We start from the raw sequence: 17,924 nt of genomic DNA, 5'->3' as shown, positions 1-17,924 counted from the left end.
TCGTTCTGGATGCATCCAGCATTGGGAACATCCTCCTTGCATCTATCCTGTCTTGTCCTGTTAGAATTTTCTAAGTCTCTTTGAGATCCTCCCCCTCATTTGTCTGAACTCCAACAAAAACAATCCTAACCTAGTCAGTCAATCTCCCCTCATACGTCAGTCCCGCCATCCCTTGAATCAGCCTGGTAAACCTTCGCTGTACTCCCTCAAGAGCAAGAGCATCCTTCTTCAGAAAAGGAGACCAAAACTGCACATGATACTCTAGGTGTGCCCTCACCAAGGCCCTGGAGAACTACAACAACACACCCCTGCTCCTGTAATCGAAACCTCTCGCAATGAAGGCCAACATACCATTTGCCTTCTTTTCCACCTGCTGCACTTGCATGCTTACCTTCAGCGATTGGTGCACAAGGACACCCTGGTCCCACTGCACACTCCCTTCTCCCAATTTACAGCCATTCAGGTCGTGATCTGACTTCTTGTTTTTTTGTTTCCAAAATGAATAACCTCACATTTATCCAAATTAAACTGCATCTGTTTTCCCCACTCACCCAACTTGTTCAGATCATGATTAAGGGCCTCTGCATCCTTGTTCATCCTCCCACCCAACTTGGTATCATAGAGTCATAGAGATGTACATGTTACATTTTGTTCCCTCATCCAAATCATTAATATATATTGTGAATAACTGGGGTCCTTGCACTGATCCCCATGACACCCCACTGGCAATTTGAATAGGACCCATTAATTCCTAATCTTTATTTCCTCTCTGCCAACCAGTATTTTTTATCCATCTCAATACACTTCCCTCAATCCCATGTGCTTTAATCTTGCACAATAATCCCTTATGTGAGACTTTGTCAAACGCTTTCTGAAAGCCCAAATACACCATATCAGCTAGCTCTCCCTTGTCAACTCTACTGGTTATTTCTTCATAGAATTCCAACAGATTTGTCAAGCACGATTTCCCCTTCATAAATCCATGCTAACTTTGTCTGATTCTCTCATATTAATATCCTTGTACTATCCTGACATAAACAATTTTCCACCATGTTAGTTCACTATGTTAGTTTCACACTTTTGTTCAGCAAATCTAACCAACAGTTACAGGCAAATCTATTAAATGTTCATCAATTAATTAATCTGCGGGGTACATGTATCCGATGCACCTCTCCAGGCATGTTTGCTGGACAAAAGTGGAGGGGTGGGGGAAGAGGGTAGTGGTTATAATGAAGTTGCCAGTATCTAATAGACTGTCCTGAACTCACGCAAGGATAATGGCTACTTGCAGGGCAGAGCGTTAGAGGGTGCTCACCACTTGTGGAGCCACAATCCCACAAAGAAATCAGCTTCGGGAGGCGAGGGGAAGAAGACTGCAAGTGAAGTCGCCTTCTGCCTGCTTTTGAGTCGGTCCGCGCTGCGAGTCGGGGGATATTTTAAAATAGCCCAGCGTTCAGTGGGTGTGCGTGTGGAAGGGACGGTCTCCCCTGACACTTCTTCGCTCGCGAGTATTTCCGCCCATGATGGGTTAACCAATCGCAGGGATGTTGATGGAGCAGCGCATTTATAAAAAGGGGACTGCCCCGCCGCTCACCCCGAAACTGAAAAGATGTCTTTGCAGAGGGGTGCGCGGCACCTTCTGGTGAAGCAGCGGGGCTGGTTCCCCAAGCAGAGGCGATCGGCACATTCTGTGGGGATCATTGGAGCACCGTTCTCCTATGGCCAGGTACTGAGCATGAGTAAAACAGCACAGCGTTTTGTTAGCTTTTTAAACAGAGAGCCGATAGGCAAGCCTACACCACTGCTACAGTGATGGTAGATTCAGAGGCTGGTGCATGCTGGCGTGGAACTAAATTGGAGGATGACTCGCTGTTCTGATTCGGTCTCCGGACCGGGGTTTGTAAATGCCCTCCGTCCCTTTTTAAAAACCAAAACAAAACAAAACAAAATATGTCTCCTTTCAGAAACGCCGAGGAGTGGAAGGGGGACCGCAGGCGATCCGGGACGCCGGCTTAGTGGAGAGACTTTCGGGTCTGGGTGAGTTGTGGAGGAGGTGAGGGGGGGGTTGGGGGTTAGAGAAGGGGATGGCGTGGCGGCCCCTGGAGTGAGGGTTCACTGAGTGCGGTCTCCTTACTCCGGGAGATGCTGCAGAGCTGTCCCGCTGGCCTCAATCGGCAGGGAGCCAGGCAGACGCTGCTTTCCTGTGTGTGCTGGGGTGTACCAGCGCTGTCCTCAAACCGCTCCAGTTAATTCCCCCAGGAATGTTCCTCCTTCAGATTCCCACAATTGAAGGAAGCCAGGACCGTGACCGTAATGACCCTCTTTTTGTTGAGAGGGGAAAAAAAAAACCAAACTTGCTTCCCATCCAGCACTGCAAATAATAGTTTCCGTTTAGTGGCTTTGTTTAAAAAAAGTATACTGTGAATAACTTCAGTTGACTTTTCTCTCGATTTGCCGCATGGTGCAGAGAGTAACGTGTCACAGCGTTAGATGGCCGCTGCATTCCAGCCAAGATGTTGTTTTGTAAAAATGTTGCTTCTACAAATCTGAACCAGAATTTATCCCGTGTTTCTCTGTACTCCTGAGAGACCGCGTTGTCCACCAGCAATTCTGCAAACCAAGCTGGGTACTATCTGCATCTGAAAAAAAACTAATGTTTCTGGCATCTCCTTTCCATTTGAGAATACCTGACCTGAGGGTTTGCTCTTTTGCATTTGCAACATTTTGCTTAACCTTACTATTTTCTGGATTACTAATTTTAGATGTTGTCCATAAAACGAGGATATAGTTAAAAGACCAGAAAATCCACAGATTTGAATGGTCTCCCAATTACTGCACGGGCTCAGGTGGTAATTGTTTTTTAACTGGAGTCAGAAGGCTGTGGTTCAAACTCCACTCCACACACTTACTGAGCTGGGCCATCTTGTGGAGGGGATTGAACAAATGTCCAACGACGTTCTTTTAAAAAAAGATAACCTCGTCACGATCACACACATTATTTCTTGGAACTTGCTGTGTGTAAACTGGCTGGTGCGTTTCAGCGTCCTGACCATGTTTAAAGTACATGATTAGATCTTTAAAAAAAAAACCGCAGTGTGTTTTATGGCCTTGTGCTGCAGAAATGCAAACCTGTCTGCTTATTTGAAAAGGAACTGTTCTGGTATGACTTGGAAGTCATACAGCATGGAAGCAGACCCTTCAGCCCAACCAGTCCATGCTGACCATAATACCAAATAAACCACTCCCACTTGCCTGCACTTGGCCTACATCCCTCCAAACATTTATTATACTTATTTAAATGTCTTTTAAATGTTGTAATTGTACCCACATCCGCCACTTCCTCTGAAAGTTCATACAGGAGCCACTTTTTTTTAAAAAACAAAATACTCTCTTTTGTTTCTCTTTTTAAATCTTTCTCCTGACTAAATGTGGGCATTTCCACAGAAAAATGTTGCAAGAGGTAAAATGAAGTACAATGAATGTACGAACTCTGGTAAGGAGAGGACCATTTGCCATTTTAACACATTAACTCACTGTAGCCTCAATTTCACTTTGCTGTCTACACTAATATTTTTTGACTCTTAGTCAATTCCTTTACTTCTGCCTTAAAAATAAGTTTAAAAAAATTGGTTGCATGCATGCCTGAAACAATTATACTTTCCCTTTATCCCAAGCAAACTATACTACCTCATTTCACCAATTCCTAAAATAGTGCATGCTGATCTCCGTTTCATAAATGTTGCCATTGGTAGCTGGTGATGGTTCCTCCCCTTTTTCAAAACTACTGCAGCCAGCCTAGGTTGCAGACAAAAATATCAAAGGCAGCTATGTATTTATTGCTCTACATTGAGTTCCCCTCTTGTCCCCACTCCACCCATCAGAGAAGGACAAAGGACTCAGTTGTGCTTGCTGTTTACTTTTGGCTAATCAATTTGTCTGATTTTCCCCCTGAGCTGTGGAATGAAATGCTGAAGTACAGGTGTCATGATGGCATGGACTGACTTTTCAGTTGACACATTTTTTTTTTGCAATTACTTGTTGGGAGATAAGGAGCTCAGTGTGCATCAATGAATATATAACTCATCTGTGTGTTTTCAGTGCTGCCTTGAAAGGTTCTGGAAAATTGACAGAAATTGCAGCATATCTATTGCCAATGAAAAGTTTTTAAATTTGACTAGCTTTATTTAAACAATTGTTGGTATTGAATAAGCCAATTCTTTTGTGGCATTTGGAAAACACCACGCAGTTGTTTCTGACAAGCGTGCATGTGACCAATGTCTTTGGAATGTCCACGTTTTACCTAGCTTTGGATTTGGTCTGACAATTAGAATTTGTTTACTTTTTAAAAATTTTGCATCAAATTGTGCACCAACTCTGGTGTCTCTCTGTCCTCATCTATTTCTAGTATTGTGTTCATGGTGCTATCCTTACATCAGTGTTTACTGTGGAAAAGGACATGAAAGATACAGCATGTAGGGAAATAAATGGTGACATCTTGAGAAAAAATCTCCATATTAGAGGAGGAAGTGCTAGATGTCTTGAAATGCATCAGTGGATAAATCCCCAGGACCTGATCAGGTATACCCTAGAACTCTGTGGGAAGCTAGGGAAGTGATTGCTGTGCCTCTTGCTGAGATTTGTATCATCGGTAGTCAGAGGTGAGGTGCAGGAAGACTGGAGATTGGCAAACGTGGTGCCACTGTTTAAGAAAGGTGGTAAAGACAAGCCAGGCAACTATAGACCGGTGAGCCTGATGTCGGTGGTGGGCAAGTTGTTGGAGGGAATCCTGAGGGACAGGATGTACATGTATTTGGAAAGGAAGGACTGATTAGGAATAGTCAACATGGCTTTGTGTGGGAAATCATGTTTTGCAAACTTGGTTGGGTCTTTTGAAGAAGTAACAAAGGATTGATGGTGGCAGATTGGTAGATGTGATCTATATGGACTTCAGCAAGGTTCCCCATGGGAGACTGGTGAGCAAGATTAGATTTCACTGAAGCTGAAAATGTGTTGCTGGAACAGCGCAGCAGGTCAGGCAGCATCCAGGGAACAGGAGAATCGACGTTTCGGGCATAAGCCCTTCTTCAGGAATACGGGGAGAACTCGTCATTTGGATACAGAACTGGCTCCACCACTGGGTGGTGGTGGAGGGTTGTTTTTTCAGACTGGAGGCCTGTGACCAGTGGAGTGCCACAAGGATCGGTGCTGGGTCCACTTCTTTTCATCATTTATATAAATGATTTGGATGGGACCATAAGAGGTATAGTTAGTAAGTTTGCTGATGACACCAAAATTGGAGATGTAGTGGACAGTGAAGAAGGTTACCTCTGATTACAATGGGATCTTGATCAGATGGACCAGTGGGCTGAGAAGTGGCAGATGGAGTTTAATTTAGATAAATGTGAGGTGCTTCATTTTGGGAAAGCAAATCTTAGCAGGTCATATACACTTAATGGTAAGGTCCTCGGGAGTTTTGCTGAACAAAGAGACCTTGGAGTGCAGGTTCATAGCTCCTTGAAAGTGTAGTCACAGGTAGATAGGATAGTGAAGAAGGCGTTTGGTATGCTTTCCTTTATTGGTCAGGGTATTGAGTATAGGAGTTGGGAGGTCATGTGGCTCTACAGGACATTGGTTAGGCCACTGTTGGAATACTGTGTGCAATTCTGGTCTCCTTCCTATCGGAAAGATATTGTGAAATTTGAAAGGGTTCAAAAAAGATTAACAAAGATGTTGCCAGGGTTGGAGGATTTGAATAAAGGGAGAGGTTGAATAGGCTGGGGCTGTTTTCCCTAGAGTGTCGGAGGCTGAAGGGTGACCTTAGAGGTTTATAACCTCATGAGGGGCATGGATAGGGTAAATAGACAAAGTCTCTTCCCTGGGCTGGGGGAGTCCAGAACTAGAGGGCATAGGTTTAGGGTAAGAGGGGAAAGATATAAAAGAGACCTAAGGGGTAACTTTTCACGTAGAGGGTGGTGCGTGTATGGAATGAGCTGCCAGAGGAGGTGCTAGAGGCTGGTGCAATTGCAACATTCTAAAGACATCTGGATGGGTATATGAATAGGAAGGGCTTGGAGAAATATGGGCCAGGTGCTGGCAGGTGGGAATAGATTGGGTTGGGATATCTGGTTGGCATGGGCGAGTTGGACTGAAGGGTCTGTTTCTGTGCTGTACGTCTCTATGGCTATGACTCTATGAATTGCTTTTCACATTGTCATCCTAATAAGACACCCATTAATGCTAATTTATTCCTCTCTCTCCAATTCTAACTCTGGAACACCATGGTTTCACTGTTGGCCCTTCTGTTCACTTGGAGGAATAAGGTCAGTCACAGTGCACTGTATAGGGAACCATCAACACAACACAGTCAAAGGCATGATGCTAAAATCCAGATTTGAGAATACTGTGATCTGACATGTGGACCATATTTTTTTAAATGCAATGTAGAACAAAGGTGAAGTGGTGGGATTCCAGCATTGAATTTGCAATACCCAAAAATTATTACACAACTTGAACAAAACAAACAATGATTAAGTAGTGTACTGAACAGTAAAAATGATTCTAAATCATGTACACCATATGCAACTGAAACTAACATTCAGGACTAAGTTGTTAATCAAGTTAACAGAGAAACATCCCACAAACTGAGGTTTGTTTTTGTTCAAGTTGTATAATAAATTTTTGGGCATTGCAGTTCAATGCTGGAATCCCACTACTTAACCTTTGTTGTTCACTGCATTTAATGGGGCGGCACGGTGGCTCAGTGGTTAGCACTGCTGCTTCACAGCACTAGGGTTCGATTCCAGCCTCTGGCGACTGTCTGAGTGGAGTTTGCACATTCTCCCCGTGTCTGCGTGGGTTTCCTCTAGATGCTCTGGTTTCGTCCCACAATCCAAAGATGTACAGGTCAGGTGAATTGGCCATGCTAAATTGCCCATGGGTTAGGTGCGTTAGTCAGAGGGAAATGGGTCTGGGTGGGTTACTCTGCGAAGGGTTGGTGTGGGCTTGTTGGGCCAAAGGGCCTGTTTCCACACTAGGGAATCTAATCTAATCTTAAAAAAAAAAATCTAAACTGCACTTTAACTGGCCAATGCAACCAAGCCAGATTTGACTCAGACTTTACTGACGCTGTGGGTCATCAAAGTGAATGTCTCACTTTACAAGGAATTTTGTTCCCTCATTTCCAACAATCTGGCCTTGGAAAACTTCCAAAATCTGACTCTGTTTTCAGTTTTAATTTCCACTTGTCATGTAGCTGGCTTCACTGAGCTGCTCCTGCATTTCTACAAGCTCTGATCTTTCACTGCTGTATTAGGAAGTGCTGTTGATGGGCTCGTTTCTCATTATCAGCTGCTTTTTCGCTCTTTTTTTTTTCCCCCACAGAATGAAACCACTACTTTTTGGGTTTTCCCCTGAGCCTGACCTGTCTAAGTCTGGTAACTGTGCAGTTAGGAGCCACTTCCTTTGCAGCACTGACCCAGCTCAAAACTGCAACTAACTATCTCCCACATAACACACACACAAATTGAAATTGGAGAACCATGAGCAATTTTTAAGATCTGTTGCTCAGGTTGATTTGTAAGTTAGCTTGTTGAGCTGGAAGGTTTATTCTCAGATGTTTTCACCACCATGACTAGGTAACATCAGTGAGCATCTCGGGTGAAGAACTGGTGGTATGTTCCAGGTCTTGGTTTCTTAAGGTGGGTGATGTCATTTCTGGTTCTTTTTCCCAGGGATGAGTTTATTGATGGAATTTGTCATAGAGAAAATGTAGAGAATCACCAGGAGACATAGTGTTCTTCAAGAAGTAGGTCTTTTATTTGCAAACAAAAAACCATGACACTGAGAAAGCCGATTCTCGAATACCTCCAAACCTGTGGATTTTTATTTTTTATCATGTTTCTGTTAGCTTATCAGCATGTCCAACTATATTAATCAAAAAACCTCACTTTAGCTACACAATAAACTAGTGATGTTAGTTCCCATTATCTCTAGTTGTACATTTTACTTAGTTATTCTACTGTCATGGTTAGACATTTATTATCACCTCTGCTACAGTGATCTTGCATTCTAGACTAACCTGTCATGATTGATAGATATTTAGCTATTCCATCTATTACAATAGTCTCCTGTCTCATGCTGACTCTACTAACTATTAATTAGATATTTTAATGTCTTGTCCCAATCCTACCATAATGACACTTAACAGAGAAACTACCTCTACTAACTGTTATCTCATCTTGCCATAGTGACCTTTCAGCCTTAACCTTACTCTGCTAATTGGTGTAAGAGCATTCCACTATTCTTTTCCCATCCTGCCTTCCACAGACCACAGATTGCCAGTGGTCTTCATGCTTTTTAACCCTTCCCATGCTTTCATTATTTTATTTTCCATAAGTTCCAGTTAGAACACCAGGCCTCTAGGATGTGTTGTGGCTGTACAGGACATTGGTTAGGCCACTGTTGGAATACTGCGTGCAAATCTAGTCTCCTCCCTATCGGAAGGATGTTGTGAAACTTGACAGGGTTCAGGAAAGATTTAGAAGGATGTTGCCAGGGTTGGAGGATTCGGGCTATAGGGAGACATTGAATAGGCTAGGACTGTTTTCCATGGAGTGTCTGAGGCTGAGGGGTGACCTTGTAGAGGTTTATAAAATTGAGGGGCATGGATAGGATAAATAGGCAAAGTCTCTTCCCTGGGATGGAGGAGTCCAGAACTAGAGGGCATAGGTTTAGGGTGAGGGGAAAGATATGAGATCTAAGGAGCAACTTTTTCACGCAGAGGGTGGTGCATGTATGGAATGAGCTGCCAGAGGAAATGGTGGAGGCTAGTATGATTGCAATGTTTAAAAGGCATCTAGATGGGTATATGAATAGGAAAGGTTTGGAGGGATATGAGCTGGGTGCTGGCAGGTGGGACTAGATTGGGTTGGGATATCTGGTCAGTATGGAAGAGTTGGACCAAAGGGTCTGTTTCCGTGTTGTACATCTCTGTGGCTCTATGACTCGAATTCTCATGCATGTTTTTGTTTTGCTTGTTCTGAGTTGTCCCAGTCAAAATGTCCTTCTTTGTCTATATGTATAGAAACGAGTGATTGTGGGTCGTGTTGTTTGGTAGCTAGTTGATGTTCATGTATCCTGGTGGCAAGTTTCATGCTTGTTAATGTCTGATGTAGTGTTTTGTTTTTACAGTTCTTGCATGGTACTTTGTAAATTGTTAGTTTTGCTGGTAGTATCTAATTTGAGAATTATGTTAAGCTCCACCCAGCCTTATGATAGTCTGCTCTGAGCTGTCTACTTAATTTCTTTTTTAATCTGAAGAAGTAAATGGGTTTGGCTTTTCAGAATCCCAAAACCGTGTCTAGACTGGCATTACTACAAGCAGTACAGACAATATCCTTTGATCAACAAGCCCATCTGCAATTTCTGATGCTGCTACTCTACTATTAATCTCTGTTTCCATTTGCTTCATTTAAATTTATCCTATTTTCGGTAGAAACTTTAATCCTAAAACCAAAGAGTAAATACTAAAACACATTAACCATGAACTAGATATTTTTAATTGTCTTAGTCTGACCAACACTAAATCATGGATGAGCAGAAAAGGTTGTTCAATTTTAAATGATACAAAACATGGAGATGTAGCAAGCAATAAGGCTGCTAACAATTGACAAAGTCTGCAGAATGGACAGACAAATGGTAGATGGAATTTGGTATTGTATTGTGAAAGTTGTTGCATTTGGGAAAAGGGGCTAGGAAAAGGCAATATGGACTTTAGTGCAGAGGTCTACATGATGTGGAGATGCCAGAGTTGGACTGGAGTGAACAAGGAGAAAGTGAAGTCTGCAGATGCTGGAGATCAAAGTTGAAACTTTATTGCTGGAACAGCACAGCAGGTCAGGCAGCATCCAGGGAACAGGAGATTCGACGTTTCGGGCACAGGCCCTTCTTCAGGAAATGAACAAGGTCAAAAATCAGGTTATAGTCTCAGGTTTATTTGAAATTGCTCCAAAAGCTTGCAATTTCCAATAAACATATTGGATCATAACCTGGTGTTTGATTTTTGACAGTTCTACAGTGGGAGACAGGGATCTGGGGATTATTGTTTGAAGGACTTAAGAGATGAGTGTGAAATCTTGGGTTTGATAAATAGAAGTACAGTAGACAAAAGCAGGGAAGTTGCACCAATCTCAAGTTCTGATTGTCACAATTAATATTCAGTTCTCATTCTTACACTTTAAGATGTAACATTACAGAGGAGACTTGCTAGACTGGTTCCAGGAATAGAGCAGTTTAGTGAGAAGGTTAGGTTGGAGAAGCTGTGGTTGTACGTCAAAGGAGACTGAGAAAAGATGGTTATACAAAATTGACATCTTTCCATAAGATAAACAAAATAGTTGGTATGAAAACTAGGATACAAACTTAAGGCTTGGTCAAGTGATAAAAAGGGATGTGAGAAATATTTTTCTTTTGATTCTTGGTAATGGCCTGGAACCTATTGCCTTAAGGTGGCAGAAGCAGATGACCAAAAATTCCTAAAGAAAATAGGATTGGCATACAGGCTGCAGAGCTACCATTGCAACACGGAGTCTTGTTCATGTTTCACCAACCAAAATGCCAGCTTTCAACTGGGTTTTGCTGTGCATCTTTTCAAAAGCCTCCATAAGTATGCATTTTGATCTGATGTCTTGACAAAGCAACTTGATTTGAGCTAATTTACTATGTGCATAACAGAGAGTTGTGGATGTAGGTTTGCTAGCTGAGTTGGAAGGTTAGTTTCCAAACGTTTCATCACCATACTAGATAACAGTCAATGAGCCTCTGGATGAAGCACTGGTGGCATGGCCTGCTTTTTATTTGTTTTGGTTTCCTTGGGTTGGTGATGTCATTTCCTGTTCTTTTTCTCAGGGGGTGGTAAATGGGATCTAAGTCTGATGTTTGTTGGTGTTCCAGTTGGAATGCCAAACTTCTAGGAATTCTCGTGTGTCTCTCTGTTGACTTGTCCTAGAATGGATGTGTTGTCCCAGTCAAAGTGGTGTCCTTATCTGTAAGGTTACTAGTGAGAGTGGGTCATGTTGTTTTGTGGCTAGTTGATGTTCATGTACCTTGGGTGGCTAGTTTTCTGCCTGTTTTTTCAATGTAATGTTAGTTACAGTTCTTGCAAGGTATTTTGTAAGTGACATTAGTTTTACTTGTTGTCTGTATAGGGTCTTTAAAGTTCATTAGCTGCTGTTTTAGTGTGTGGGTGGGTTTGTGGGCTGCCATGATGCCAAGGGGTCTGAGTAGTCTAACAGTCATTTCCAAGATGCCTTTGATAGGGGGAGAGTGGCTAGGGTTTCTGGACATGTTGACTGCTTGTTGGGGTGTGTTGCTGAGAAATTGGCAGACTGTTTTCATTGGGTACCTGTTCTTTGTGCCACATTTTGCTTTCCCCTCCCCCAGTCTGAGTATAGACTATTGTGTAACATTTTGGCCCATTTTGTCTGTGCTGCTTCTTGGCACCAATAACTTTCCTGGTCCCACTCAACTGCCTGTACCTCGCAGCTCTTCTGATAATCCAATTCTGTTCTGAAGGTGTAGAGCTACCTCCACCACACTCCAGGATAGTGTTCCAGATCCTTACTACTGGCTGTGTATTTTTAAATTTGTCTTTTTTTTGCTTTTGCCAAACTTCTTGTTAGTTCCCTTTTGGTTCTTCTGCCAATGGAAATATTTTTAGCATGATCTATTGACTCAATTGGGCTTGCACCTCAATTTTGAACACCCTTTCAAATCTTCTCCAAGGAAAACAGCCGCACTTAAAATATCTACTGATATAAACTGAGATCAAGGAGCTTCTGTTCTCAATACACAAGTATAATTTTCAAATTGCTAGATATAACCCAGACCTATCTCAATCACCTATGTTATGAAATTGAATTTATTCTCCTTTAGAACTTGCTTTTGCTGTAGTGACCTGTCTAAAGGATTCATGTTCAAGTCCTGGTTAGAGGACTGGTTGAAACCAGTGCCTTAGTAGTTGGTCAGCTGTTAGCGTGATCAGATTGAAAATGAAAGGATATAATTTCAATTCCTAGTTCAAGACTTTAGTGAGCAGGACAATTCAAAGTGAATTCCTCATCCCTTTTGCTTACTGAGGGCAATATGTTAAATACCAACCTACTTGTGAAGTTCTACATTTTTCTTCTATCCTCATTCTGCAATATTCCTCAACTGATTTGAGTGGTTTTTAAGCAACTCAAGTCAGGAACTTGACAGTGAATAGCATCTGCTCACTAATGGTTGTTAATCAATTAGGCTCATAAACCAGTGAACTGAGGGGGAAATAAATATTTAAACCCTCATTAACCTTTTAACTATCGACTGCATGTCATGGCCTTTATTTGGGCATCACTATTCTGCAAGTCATGCCTGCAACTACATACTTGATAACCAGGTGGAGCTTTATGGTCTGTCTCCTTTGCCTGTATGTATAGCAACTGTAACCTATCACAGTTTGATTTGGTCTGAATTTTATCAACATTCCTCCCTCCTTCCATTTACACCTCTTAACACTGCCTCCCAAATGTTTTAAAAATCATGCCAATTGTAAGACCACTAAATATATTTTGTCTTAGCAACTACTATTCACATTGTTTAAAATGTGATCAATATGAAGGACTTGTTCTCATTTTGTATTTGCAACACATCACCTCTAATGTGCATGAGGATCAGGATATAGATAAGACAGGTTTCTCCAATTTATTTTCCTTAATCCTGACACCATTTTGCAGTGGGTCCCTTTTTAGGGTCCAGTAAACAGATCAATATTATCTTTTTGCTTGCTTACATCTACCTTGGAAGAAAATTGGCAGACCGATCCTGTACATAAGACCTAGGAACAGGAGTAGGCCATCTGGCCCTTCAAGCCTGCTCTGCCATTCAGTAAGATCATGGCTGATCTTTTCATGGCCTCAGCTCCACTTACCTGCCCTCTCACTGTAACTGTTAATTCCTTCATTGTTTGAAAAATATCTATCTTAGCTTTAAAAACATTTACTGAAGTAGCGTCAACTACTTAACTAGGCAGGGAATTCCACAGATTCTCAATTCTCTGTGTGAAGAAGTTCCTTCTCAATTCAGTCCTAAATCTGCTCCCCCTAATTTTGAGGCTATGCCCTCTTGTCTTAGTTTCACCTGCCAGTGGAAACTTCCTCTCCACTTCTATTTTGTCTATTCCCTTCATAATTTTGTTTCTATAAGACCCCTTTCCCCCCCCCCCCCCCCCCCCAATCTCATTCTTCTGAATTCCAATGCAATATAATCCCAGTCTACTCCATCTCTCATCAAAGGCAGCCCCTTCAACTCTGGAATCAACCTAGTGAACCACCTCTAGTGCCAGTTCATCCTCCTCCAGTCAAGTGACCAAAACTGCACACAGTATTCCAGGTGTGGCCTCACCAGCATCCTGTATAGCTGCAACATAACCTCCCTGCTTTTAAACTGAATCCCTCTTGCAGTGAAGGACAAAGTTCCATTTGCCTTCCTAATTATCTGTTGTACCTGTCAACCAACATTCTGTGATTCATGCACAAGGACACCCTGGTCCCTCTGCATAACAGCATGCTGCAACCTTTTACAATTCAAGTCAGTCTTTTTTTTCCTGTTACTCCTACCAAAATGTATGACTTCACATTTATTAACATTGTATTCCATCTGTCAAACCTTTGCCCACTTAAAGTATCTCTGTTCCTCTGCAAACTTCCACAGTCCTTTGCAGACATTGCTCTGCCACTCATTGTCATGTCATCTGCAAGTTTTGACATAGTACACATGATCCCCAACTTAATCATCTGTGTAAATTGTGAATAATTGCAATGGCAACACTGATCCCTGGGGCACACCATCAGTTGCTGATTGCCAAACAGAATAGCACTCATTTTTCCCCACTCTTTGCTTCCTGTTAGTCAACCAATCTTCTATCCATGCTAATACTTTACCTGTAATACCACACATCTTTATCTTATGCAGCAGACTCTTGTTATAGGCCTTTTGCAAATCTTAGTACACCACATAAGAACCAGTTATTTTTACTAATGCTCTATCAGCTATTTTCACACTATTACATTACTTTGGCAGACTCATTCTGATTTAGATGTTAGTACCTTGATCGCTCATTGTTACGACTGTACTTTTTTTGGTCCAATTACAGAGGCAGTACAGACATTTTCAGTACAATTCAAATCGCGGAACACAGTCAGAAGGGAATAAAATTCCTCTATTGTATGACTGAAAGGATTCATTTCAAACAACTTCAATTTGAAAATTGCGTCTGTCACTTGAATGCCCCTTTTGTTGAGTGACAGCACATCATTTTCAATTGAGGTACTATATGCCCAGTGTCTACATACAAGTTTAGGAAATGTTGATGGATAATGATCTGGAATGAAAGTCTTTTCTGCATTAACTATTTGGGGAGTCATGACTCCTTGAAGTAGAATTCCGTCTAAAATTATTGCACATAGCAATGAAATGCGTGTTCCCCATAAACAACATTCTTCAGCTCCAGAACTGTCCTTCTCAAGGGCAGTTAGGGAGGGGCTATAAATGTTGAGCTTGCCAGGGATGCTTGCATTCCATGGAAACTAAACTGATAGTAACTGGAGACTAACAATTTCTCATACCTAAAATTTTGCAGCAAGTATGATTAGAGGCCAGTCACTCAATGTAGAGCTGTGGTTAGAAGGATAAAGGAAATACATTAGAAAGTTTGATTAATTGTGCTATTCAATGCCTGTTACCTCCTAATTATTTAGGAAGTTCTCGATTCTACAATTTCAAATCTGCTTCTCCAATTTAAATGATCAGCCTAAGAATTAGATTTTAACCAAGTTTATCCTGTGGTATGTTACCAAAGACCACGTGACTGTAGTGTTACAGGGTAATATTCATAGACTAGCTGATCTGGTTCAGTAAAGGAATCTGTTAAAGTAGATTGGTAATTTGGAGAGAAAGATACAGACCTTGTCTTGGAAGGGGGGTAAACTCATCATGCAGACTAAGCTTTGAATTCAAGCATTGTCACCCAGTAAGAGTTTGGGGATAGACTTGGAACTTTTCACAAGTCACAAAAAAGCATTTTTATAATTCATAAAGTTCTTCTAAATTTCCAGGTTGTAAAGTGCATGATTATGGAGATCTGAATTTCACCACTGTATCAAATGACACACCATATAACAACATTGTCCACCACCCAAGAACAGTGGGTTTAGCCAACCAGTCATTAACTGAAGCAGTCAGCCGAGCAGTTGGTGATGGTCACCTAAGTGTTATGCTTGGAGGAGATCACAGGTGAGTCCCCCAACAGCAAGCTATCACTTTATTTCAAATCTGTTTTTAATAAAAGTTGACTTTAAAATTTGATTAGAATCTTGTGACAATTAGATGCTGAAACTGAATGCACTGTGCAGCAGGGAAACACAAAGCTAACTTAAATATACTCAATGTTTTCTTTCTAATGAATATCCAGTTTAGGAATTGGTTCAGTCCATGGACATGCACAGCAGCGTCCTGATTTGTGTGTCATATGGGTTGATGCACATTGTGATCTAAACACACCTCTAACATCAATGTCTGGTAATCTGCATGGACAACCAGTATCGTTCCTTATCAGAGAGCTCCAGGACAAGGTAAAATTTCTATTGAAATTGAACCAATTAAGTGACATCTTGTGAACTCATGGATTTGATAAATCCAGGAAATGTTCTAAGAATTGACGTTTACAGTAGTTGCAATGAACCAGTGTAAATTTATTGTCTAATGTGGTTTTTTTAATGCAGATACCACCACTTCCTGGATTTTCTTGGGTCACGCCTTGTATTTCAGCAAAGGACTTGGTTTATATTGGTGTTCGGGATGTTGATCCTGCTGAATAGTAAGAACACTTGGTTTTCTTGTACAAGTCTACCTGCTGTCTAATGGCATAACAGATCTACAGTGTTGCCTTGGGTGGCTATTAAACATATCTATTCAATGCTAATTTAATGATTCAGAAATTAGCTTTTCACCTGTTACTTAATACCTCTAATACAATTCCTAATTGAAGATTCCTTATTGAAATTACCACGACTTCAAATCTGCATTTCAGAATAGCTTGGAATAACATGGCACTTGACATCCTTCACAACTTCCATTTAATTTCAAAGTGTAATCTTTGAATTAAGTAGCTACATAATGTCTGAAAAAGCAAGCAAAAAATGACAATTTAATCTGGCGTTTAAACATTTAATGTTTAGTGAATAACCACACCTTCTTCATTAAGGTAACATAGAAAACATGAAATTTTGTGTTCATTTAAACACATGACATTGAGAGAGGCTCTTATTCATATCTCAGTATTACTCTGTCTAAGCATGCATGCTCTAAAGTGACCTCAAATTTGACTCAACAGGCACTTTAGATATTTATTTAAAAATTTTGTTTCTTACCAACAGTTACATCCTGAAAAACTTTGGTATTCGATACTTCTCAATGAAAGAAGTGGATCAACTAGGAATACATAAAGTAATGGAAAGAACATTTGATCACCTTATTGGAAAGTAGGTTAGAAGAGCCAAATGTAGCTGTTACTTTGCATTTACTTTGATGGAAAATAAGAACCTATTGCTTTGCATCACCTCTAAGAAGCATCTGTTTAATTTTGTATTGACCTTGATAGGGCAGTCCATTTGTAAAAACTTCTATGCAGTGCAGGTTTATAAACCAGCATTCACGTTGGGGAAATGTGGAACCCACCTTTTTATAATAGATTTTATTGGCATATAGACTAGAAATGAATATTGGTATATATTTGAGATACTGGGATGGCACAAGAACCTGAACTGATGAATTGGCATTCTTTCAATGGTGGAAATGAAAATTGAGATGCCCGTTTCCTTGTGCATATGAAGTGTTTCTTTTTAACAGACTAGCTGACAAACCTGATTTGTCATATTTTAAAATAAAGGCATGAGTCAGCAGTTGTTAAGTCTAAGTTGTAATTTCCTTTTCAGACAGAAAAGACCAGTGCACCTGAGCTATGATGTGGATGCCATTGACCCATCTTTAGCTCCTGCTACTGGTACTCCAGTGATAGGAGGACTAACATACAGGGAAGGGATGTATATTGCAGAGGCTGTGCAGAACACAGGTATGAATCTAATGTCCAAAACCTACTAATTGTTTATCTTTATTGACTGATCAGGCTTCATGTAAAAGCTCTAATTTAACCAAAAACCAAGAGCAGTTGAGCTTCATTGCTGGTACAAATGACTTAGACTTATTGTTTCAACGCAAGGTGATAAGCAACTTTGTTTTTTCATACAGGATTACTGTCTGCCATGGATCTGGTGGAAGTCAACCCTAAACTTGCGACTTCAGATGCTGAACTTAATGCTACAGTAAATATTGCAATAGATGTCATCTCCTTTTCTTTGGGACAGGCTCGAGAAGGATCCCATGGCAAATATGATGAATTACCAACACCCAGTGCAACATATACAACAAATGAACAGACTATACGGCTTTAGGAATTGAAGGTGGAGAAGAGGAAACAATGTTTAGCTTGTACAAAATCCTATTCCAGAACTGAAATTTTAAGAATAGCACTGTTCCATATACACTTATCATTGGGATATATTAATGGGATACTATTCTAAGCCCATCATCCATACCTTCCTTTATTCTTAAGGTAATGTGAACAATGCCGTACTAAGCTTTTTCAATATGTTCTAATTGAAAGAATATCATTTCTCTATTTGAGTTGGAGCTGTGTTTGAATAAGTCATACTGTTTGATCAACTGAACTTTCAAATGTTCTGTACTTTGTATAAGAATACACTGGCAGGGATAAATCTACACACTTCATTAAATAAACTTTCCCTCAGGACAGATATGTGCAAGACCAATAG

The 17,924-nt window shown here is 40.9% G+C and overlaps 1 protein-coding gene across 1 annotated transcript; it reads left to right on the top strand.

Annotated features, from left to right (window-relative positions):
• Nucleotides 1-1,594: 1,594 nt before the first annotated feature.
• On the top strand, nt 1,595-17,906 carry arg2 (arginase 2). The gene is made up of 8 exons (XM_043697961.2): nt 1,595-1,726; nt 1,965-2,037; nt 15,150-15,327; nt 15,506-15,665; nt 15,816-15,910; nt 16,470-16,574; nt 17,028-17,164; nt 17,341-17,906. The coding sequence occupies exons 1-8, from the start codon at nt 1,610-1,612 to the stop codon at nt 17,541-17,543; spliced, it is 1,068 nt and encodes a 355-aa protein (XP_043553896.1). The 5' UTR covers nt 1,595-1,609; the 3' UTR covers nt 17,544-17,906.
• Nucleotides 17,907-17,924: the final 18 nt, after the last annotated feature.

This window comes from Chiloscyllium plagiosum, unplaced genomic scaffold (assembly GCF_037043375.1).
Source record: "Chiloscyllium plagiosum isolate Xiang-an unplaced genomic scaffold, Cpla_swu_hap1 HiC_scaffold_8, whole genome shotgun sequence".
NCBI classification, from domain to species: domain Eukaryota; kingdom Metazoa; phylum Chordata; class Chondrichthyes; order Orectolobiformes; family Hemiscylliidae; genus Chiloscyllium; species Chiloscyllium plagiosum.
This window is presented reverse-complemented; position numbering and strand designations above follow the sequence as displayed.